General features: G+C 32.8%; 2 protein-coding genes across 3 annotated transcripts; one reads left to right on the top strand and one right to left on the bottom strand.

Moving 5' to 3' along the window:
• The first annotated feature begins 2,031 nt into the window (after window positions 1-2,031).
• On the top strand, window positions 2,032-3,687 carry LOC115878890 (putative nuclease HARBI1). Of its 2 annotated transcripts, XM_030895499.1 has the most exons (3): window positions 2,032-2,975; window positions 3,109-3,305; window positions 3,483-3,687. In XM_030895499.1, exons 1-3 carry the CDS (start codon window positions 2,730-2,732, stop codon window positions 3,535-3,537), a joined length of 498 nt encoding a protein of 165 aa, XP_030751359.1. In that variant the 5' UTR covers window positions 2,032-2,729; the 3' UTR covers window positions 3,538-3,687. The 2 variants fall into 2 exon arrangements, with proteins under 2 accessions (XP_030751359.1, XP_030751358.1); XM_030895498.1 differs by having other exon boundaries at window positions 3,109-3,687.
• Window positions 3,688-4,214: 527 nt separating this feature from the next.
• On the bottom strand, window positions 4,215-5,849 carry LOC115878893. Its single transcript, XM_030895503.1, has 3 exons — window positions 5,634-5,849; window positions 4,991-5,344; window positions 4,215-4,890 (listed from the first exon to the last, which is right to left on the bottom strand). The coding sequence occupies exons 1-3, from the start codon at window positions 5,847-5,849 to the stop codon at window positions 4,510-4,512; spliced, it is 951 nt and encodes a 316-aa protein (XP_030751363.1). The 3' UTR covers window positions 4,215-4,509.
• Between the last annotated feature and the right edge of the window lie 1,566 nt (window positions 5,850-7,415).

Here is a 7,415-nt window from a genome sequence, read left to right as displayed (position 1 = left end):
TTTGATTTTGATGTCATTATGACTTCTATTTGTAGAGGGCGCCACCTACATGTGTTTTAACTGTTTTGAAGAGTAATAACTTTTTGTCCGTACCTGTATAGAACTGCTGAGGGAAAAAATATACATTTTCGCGTTTTTTACGTAAAAAATGTCTCTTGGTAAAAATCGTTACGAGCAACCCTTCTCGAGATATTTAGAATGGGAATAGTCAATACATGTCATTATTGACAAAAAATAAACCTGTTAAGTAGATAGTTATTTGACTAAACAGATAAATTTGGAAAATTTTCATTTTTTAAAATTAATCATAAAATTTTCTTCGAAAAAATGATCATTGATAATGGTTTGGCACAAAAACATTTCAAATTTAGGATTTCCGTCTATTAAATATTTAGTCAACATGTTTATATAATTTAATTAATTAAATAATTTTAATAATTTCGATTTCAAATATCTCGAGAACTATTACTCGTAGCGATTTTTACCAAGAGAACTTTTTTACGTTAAAAACGTCGTAAATGTATATTTTTTTACTTAGTAGTTTTATACAGGTACGGACGAAAAGTTATTACTCTTCAAACCAGTTAAAAATATGTAGGTGGCGCCCTCTATAAGTAGGAGTCATATTGACATCAAAATCGAATTTCTCATATCAAAAAACTCCCATACATCAAATTTCATCCAAACATTGATGTTACTTCAGAAATTATTTGGAAAAAATCAAAATAAAAATGAAACTTCTACACCCTGTATCTCCGAAGCTAAGCATTTTAGGACATACATTTATAAGAACTTTTTTACTTATTTTTGTCTGCAGAATATGCTGCTGAAGTTTCCGGAATACAGTTCGGACCACCCTGTATAGTGTATAAATAAGTGTCATTTCATTGTAATTAAATACTGAATGCCTATTTTACATTATGTCACATATAAAAGCGAACTGCACGGTTCGAAGCAGACTTTTCACTCTCTGTACTTTGTCGAGAACGTTTGTAACAATAAAATCGTTTTTTAAAAACAACTCTGTTAATTCAGACCTCAAAACTTTCATGTCTAATATATGATATTGTACCGGGTGTCCCACTAAGAATAGCTCTCGGCTTTATCTCGGAAAGTGTTAGACGTAGGGCTTACGGAAGAAAATATTTGTAACTAAAGGGGCTATGAGAAATTGCTGGAAATTATTTTCAAGTTTGTAAAACGGTCGCTAGGTGGCGCAACTGCTATGGAAAATAAGAAAATAGATTTTTTACAGAATTTTGCCTAGATAACGAGTACTATAAATAATAACTTCATAATCTTCAGTAAATTTTGGATTTTTTTTGTTAGGGCCATTTTCCCCTATCTGCTAAAATAAAGTGGTGGGGGAAGGTTAGATCTATCTTTATTTAAATGTTAATAACTCCGGACTGGATGATCAGAATCCAACAAACGAGGGCTCGTTTAAAAGAGCGTTTCTTACTCTATATTATACCACAAAAATAATAATAATAGGGTTTTTGAAAGTACACGCTAGGGGGCGCTTTCTTACAATTTAACAAACATAGCGCGTTTTTTCAAAAAAATTAAATACGATAGTATGTGTTATTTTAGCTGATTGTAAAGAGTAGTAAAAGCTTAAAAAGTCAGCGAAAACCGCATCTTGATATCTTCTTTTAAACCGAAGATATTAGCAAAATTAAAATAAATACCAAAAAATAAGCCCTTAATTACCTAATTTTTACAATACAGTATCAGTAGCCCTCTTGATTACGCCCATTCTAACAAAGAATAAGATAGAAACAGTTAGTTTTAAAATCGACGAAATACCAGAATACCATAATCCTAGATGTATTAATATCTAATAATTAAGATATTAATAATAGTGAACAAGAAACGATGATTCAGTGAAGTCATGGTAGGCTTTGGAAAAAAGTTGTTTTTCGCGTAATAGTATAAACGTCAAATTGTTATTAGATCAACATTGTGATAGTCTTAGCATTTTTTTTATCTTTTAAATGCTTTTTCAAAATGCCTTCATTATTTGAAGTAGTTGAAGTTGTTGGCATTTTGAAAAGGACAAATGATTAAACTGAAAAAAGAAAACCAAACAGCTGAAATAAAGAGACGAGTGAGACTGGCCTGGGCAGCATTTGGAAAATTAAGTTACATATTAAAAAACAAAAGATATCTACAGTACCCCACAACCAAAGTATATAATCAATGTATACTCCCTGTACTTACTTACGGATCCCAGACCTGGACACTAACAAAATCAAATATGTATAAGGTAACAAAATTTCAAAGATCTATGTAAAGACAAATGCTACATGTAAGGCTGGCAGATAGAAAAAGGAGTGAGCTGGAAGTGAAGTAGCAAAATTGAAATGGAAGTTTTCCGGTCACAATGTCTGAGAAGGATGATCGATGGAACAAATGCATCGTAAACTGGAGGCCCTGGGAGAATAGAAGAAGTAGAGGAAGACCTCAGGGCCCCAATTCTTGAAAACCGGGGAGCAGAACAACCGAGAGAAAAGGGGCGTGGTTCTATTAAGAGACGCTGAATGGTATTCTTGAACGTCTTTCTATTGAACGTTAATAGAAGGACGGCTCCCTCATGCATCTACTGGGTAAATTAAAGGGATTAGCCATCAGGGAGGTCTTTTTTGACGGTTTTGAGCATTATAACCTTACTTTATTCTCTTTCTTTACAAATTTTATGTTGCACAGTGGAATTTTACTATTTAATAATGAATAATAATAATCTTCAAAGATTTTTGTTGTGGGAAGAAATTATGGAAGATGTTAGAGATGCTGAAGAGTTTTACAATATAAGAAGAGAAGTACTTCGAAGGTCGAATCCCTTTGATTTGTCTGATGAGAAATTCATAAAGTTATTTAGACTTACAAAACCTCTATGTGAAAACTTAATAAATATTGTAAGACCATTCGTTCACGAACCCCCTAGAAGATCAGCATTAACAGTGCAAACAAAGGTAATGAAAGAAGTAGTCAAATTAGAAAAAGTAATTAATTAATGCGTTAGAAAAGTAAACCTACATACCAAAATATTTTTTGTAACATGATAGGTATACTACCTATGTAACTTTGGCATGTTATCATATTTAGGTCTTGGCAGCTTTGAGCTTCTTTGGCACTGGAAGTTATCAAGAAATTACAGGAGCAAGCAATTATGTTGGCATTAGCCAACCATCAGTGAGTAGATGTATCAAAGAAGTTTGTAATGCAATGAATCAGCCTCAAATATTGAATAACTGGATCCATTTTCCCAGAAACATAGAGGAAATGCAAGCTCTTCGAACTAGGTATGCAAGCTATTGGTTTCGCAATAATGACTATAATGTATGTAATGCATATACCTAGGGAACTTTACTATAATAAAAAGGCTGTTTTGACAATGTTTACATTTGTTACATATTTGGTTGATCCGTAAATCCATCTGCTTTTTAATAGTAGTATGTAAAAAATAGTTAATTTTTTAGTTATTGGTTGTGTGGACTGCACACATATCAGCATTGTAGCTCCACATACAGATGATCCTGAGTTTCCAGAATATATTTATGTTAATCGAAAGAATTATCATTCGATAAATGTTCAGTTGGTATGTCAACAAATCAAATATAAAAATGATCCATTATTTTGTAAAATTTACATCTAATAAGATTTTAATTGTATGTTATATACTTACTGTTTTTTAGATATGTGATAGCAATTTGAAAATTATGAATGTAAATGCACAATTTCCCGGAAGTACTCATGATGCCAATATATGGCGACATTCACAAATCTCAACATTAATGGAGAACATTTATAGACGAGATCCACAGAATGTGTTTTTTCTTCTTGGAGACTCAGGTATTCTAATAATTATGCATAATAATACAATATGTCTAGCGACAGGGTTTAAGCAGGGCAAAGGGTCTAAATTTTGAATGATAGTGAATCCTAATAAAAGTTTATGTTTCAAATTAAACCCTTAGCTGCACACTACAAAATCTGATTTAGGCTTTTAAATTGCATGCCAATTGTAATTAATATAACAATACTTATAATTTTTCTTAGGATATCCAACAAGACCATGGCTTTTGACCCCAATTCAAAATCCCACTGCTGGACCAGCTGAAAACATTGGAAGAGTAAACCCCGATTTGGTAGCAGCTAGAGTTCTTCAACAAAATATTATTGATAATCATTTCCGCCAATAAAATATTTTTTAAAACCAAATAAAATCTTTTAAAAAAAACCTTTATTAACATAAGAAATATTTACATAGGTATTAAGTATGCCTATCTATGCATATAATGAAGTTTTATGAAAAATGAAAATCACAAAAAATGAGATCAAGGATATCTAAACATGAAAGAGTTAAGACTAAAAACTAAATAATAAACTTTAGGACCCGGCACTGGGTAAGGGTAAAATATGTCTAATTGTAATGGTAAACTGTGCTGGATCCTTCTGAATAAACTAAACAAAACAATTCTACAACAGTCTTAATAACAAACTATTTTATTGCTTTTGACTTTGTGTTATCGCATTTTTAATAACTTGAATGTCTATTGCAATTTGTTTGTGAGCATTCGCAATGGTTTCAAGTGCCAGAGCTTTTCGGTCATAGTACCCACTTTTCTGTAATGAATCATTTTCCAACAGCAACAGTTTTCTTTGTTTGTATTCTTTTTCAGAATTATTGTTTTCTTCAGTTAATTTCAATAATCTATCATTATTTCTTAATGAATACTCCAGCCTGCCAATTTTAGTCCTTTTTTGGCGGCTAAAACTCACCTTTGAAGTTTTTGTCTTTTCCCCATCAACTCCAAACTTCATTGAAGGTGATTGTGGCTTGTGATTTTCTGTAAGACAATAATCATGGCCATTGTTGCTTTTAACCTAAAAAACAGTTTATAATTTAATATGGAAATTACAAAATATGCTATAACAAGTAATATGCCATGTAAAATCGCAACTGCTTTGATCAAAGTTTACTTACAGAAGTAGACGTGTTAGCATATTCACTCGCATAACTCCTGGTAATAGACTCTAAGTCTGGGATATTTTCTTCCAAGATATAATCTGTGGTGTTTGATTGATGGCTTATATCGAGGTTTACATCATCAGTATTTTCAAAGATGTCATCACTCTCAAAATTAAACACGGCCTCTGTCTCCAAAATATTTTTATTGCCACTAATTGCAACTGGTGTGATAATATTTAAAACCTTTTCTTCGATTCCGGAAAGATCATCAGGTGGAAGATAAGGTGGTGGACCACCCCCAGTGCCAGCCATATATTTCTTTTGGTCAGAATGTCTTGATTTCGTGTTCTTTTTTATATCCACCCAGCTCTACAAGAACAAAATAAGAATAAGTACTTGAAAATGAAACTAATATTTAAGAGCATAACAGGAGAATAAACATTATAAAAGTACTGTGTTTTAACCACATAATATCTTTAACAATGGGGAACAAAAACTCAGAAAACAGTGTTTGTTTATGAAAATAAACGAGTGCAGTTTAGTACGGTAACCCTATTAATAGTCTCTTTATATTATACTTGCCCAGGGAAGTTTTCTAATTAATTATATTTTATATTATATGTTCTTGATTATGTTCTTAGTGTTGCTGTTGACTTACCTTTCTCCATTGTTTCCAATCTTTGGCAGGGCCTTCCGGAACACAATTTAGGATATTCGTTATCTCCTGCCAGTTTTTTAACATTTTTTCTCTGGTATACATTGGAGTTAATTTTCCAGTATACATTTCTTTTCGTGCAGAAATAAATTCTACCAATATTTCTTTTTGTCTTGGTGTTATTGGATTAGACTTAATTCTTTTCCTCTCCTGCTCCATAACTCATACTTTGGGAAATAAACTAAATTAAATAGCACAAATCACGAGAAATTCTAAACAGTATTAAACAACCAAATAAATAACCTTCAAAAATCATGTGAAATAACCCCGAACCGATGACAATTGACATGACAGATTCCTACTGTCAAAAAATTCGGCTTTATGATTGGTCAAGAAATTTGGCATCACTGTGGCTACGTTCCCCTGTTCGATGCTCCCTCCTTTATACTCCAGAATACGGAAATGTGATCTTAAGAGAACGGCAATAGAGTAGAAGCGTAGAACGATCCCTGACGATTGTTCTATTCTATTGCCGTCAAGAATTGGCGCCCAGATGAGATGGGCGGACGATCTGAGGAAACATGCAGGCACAAGATGGATGAGCACGGCGACAGAGAGGGAAGAGTGGAAGAGATTGAGGGAGGCCTATGTCCAACGATGGACCGAAAAGACTGAATTAGATAGATGTTTTGGTAGTGCGATAAAGATTTAATTTTTCTTTTTGGTCATTTAAAGTTTCTACGTCCGTGAGAAATTTGGAACATTGTATAATTTTGTAAGAAGAATTCTTAAATAGTTCTTGAAGGGTAATTGTGAAATGACGTGCTAAAATAGGATCTTTAAAATATAGCGCATATGTTCTTTTAGCAATTTTATGATGTTTTCCTTTGAACTTCTTTTTGAAATCGTGACGTATACTCGCGTATTTTCGAATGCTTTTTCGAATTTACATTGAAGATTTTCGATGTCTCCACTTGTCATAACTATTTGGTGTTTATAAGTATTTAACGATCGTTCAGTTATTGGTATTCCAAATATTGGATCTTCTTCCGCTGTGTGAACAGTTGCTAGATCTTCTGAATCGTTTTGTTTTGGCTTATCTGCTCGTCGTATTAAAATATTCGATATTATATTGATCTTGGGTTTTGGTTTTAAAAAGTCTTCTATCTCCAGTTCACGTATGTCTGGTAGATTTTCTTCGTGTCTTATAAGTTCTTCGATAGTTTCGTCTATATCACCTGGATTGTTACATGTCGATGATGTTTCTAAAGCATTCAGATCGGTACTCGGAGGAATTCGGGAGAGTGCGTCTGCTGCTTGATTATATATTCCTTTCTTATATTATGGATCTTATAGTCAAACTGATTTGTATCCACCTTACCAAAGGTGAATTTGGTTCTTTTAGCGACGTTAACCACTGTAATGGTCGATTGTCGGTGAATGTGATGAACTTATTCCGAATAGGTATGGTCTAAAATATTTCGTAGCCCAGACTATAGCTAGTAGCTCTTTCTCTATAGTCGAATAATTTATTTCGGCTGGGTTGAGTGTTCTTGAGGCGTAACTTATTGGGTGATTGTTCTGAGATAAGATAGCACCTATCGCGTTTAGTAAAATCCAGGTAGGCTAGGATAGGTTCGGATAAAATATATTGACGTTTTTACATACATTAAAGCAATTTGCATATTCTTCTGTCATAGTAACTTTTTCGTTCTTTTTTAAGCATTTTCAAGCGGTTAATGGCTTGGTGATCTTTGCAAAATTATTGATAAATTTTCGGTAGTA

This window comes from Sitophilus oryzae, unplaced genomic scaffold (genome assembly GCF_002938485.1).
Source record: "Sitophilus oryzae breed Bouriz unplaced genomic scaffold, Soryzae_2.0 scaffold_1536_pilon_pilon, whole genome shotgun sequence".
NCBI classification, from domain to species: domain Eukaryota; kingdom Metazoa; phylum Arthropoda; class Insecta; order Coleoptera; family Curculionidae; genus Sitophilus; species Sitophilus oryzae.
Note: the sequence above shows the minus strand (reverse complement) of the source record. Positions and strands in the feature narration are given on the sequence as shown.

What these genes read in the sequence shown, in the direction of transcription:
- LOC115878890 (XM_030895498.1), top strand. Translation starts at nt 2,730, where the DNA reads ATGAATAATAATAATCTTCAAAGATTTTTGTTGTGGGAAGAAATTATG. An exon ending in CATTAACAGTGCAAACAAAG is followed by an intron (nt 2,976 to 3,108) that starts GTAATGAAAGAA and finishes TATCATATTTAG; the next exon opens with GTCTTGGCAGCTTTGAGCTT.
- LOC115878893 (XM_030895503.1), bottom strand. Translation starts at nt 5,849, where the DNA reads ATGGAGCAGGAGAGGAAAAGAATTAAGTCTAATCCAATAACACCAAGA. An exon ending in ATTGGAAACAATGGAGAAAG is followed by an intron (nt 5,345 to 5,633) that starts GTAAGTCAACAG and finishes TTGTTCTTGTAG; the next exon opens with AGCTGGGTGGATATAAAAAA. An exon ending in ATGCTAACACGTCTACTTCT is followed by an intron (nt 4,891 to 4,990) that starts GTAAGTAAACTT and finishes ACTGTTTTTTAG; the next exon opens with GTTAAAAGCAACAATGGCCA.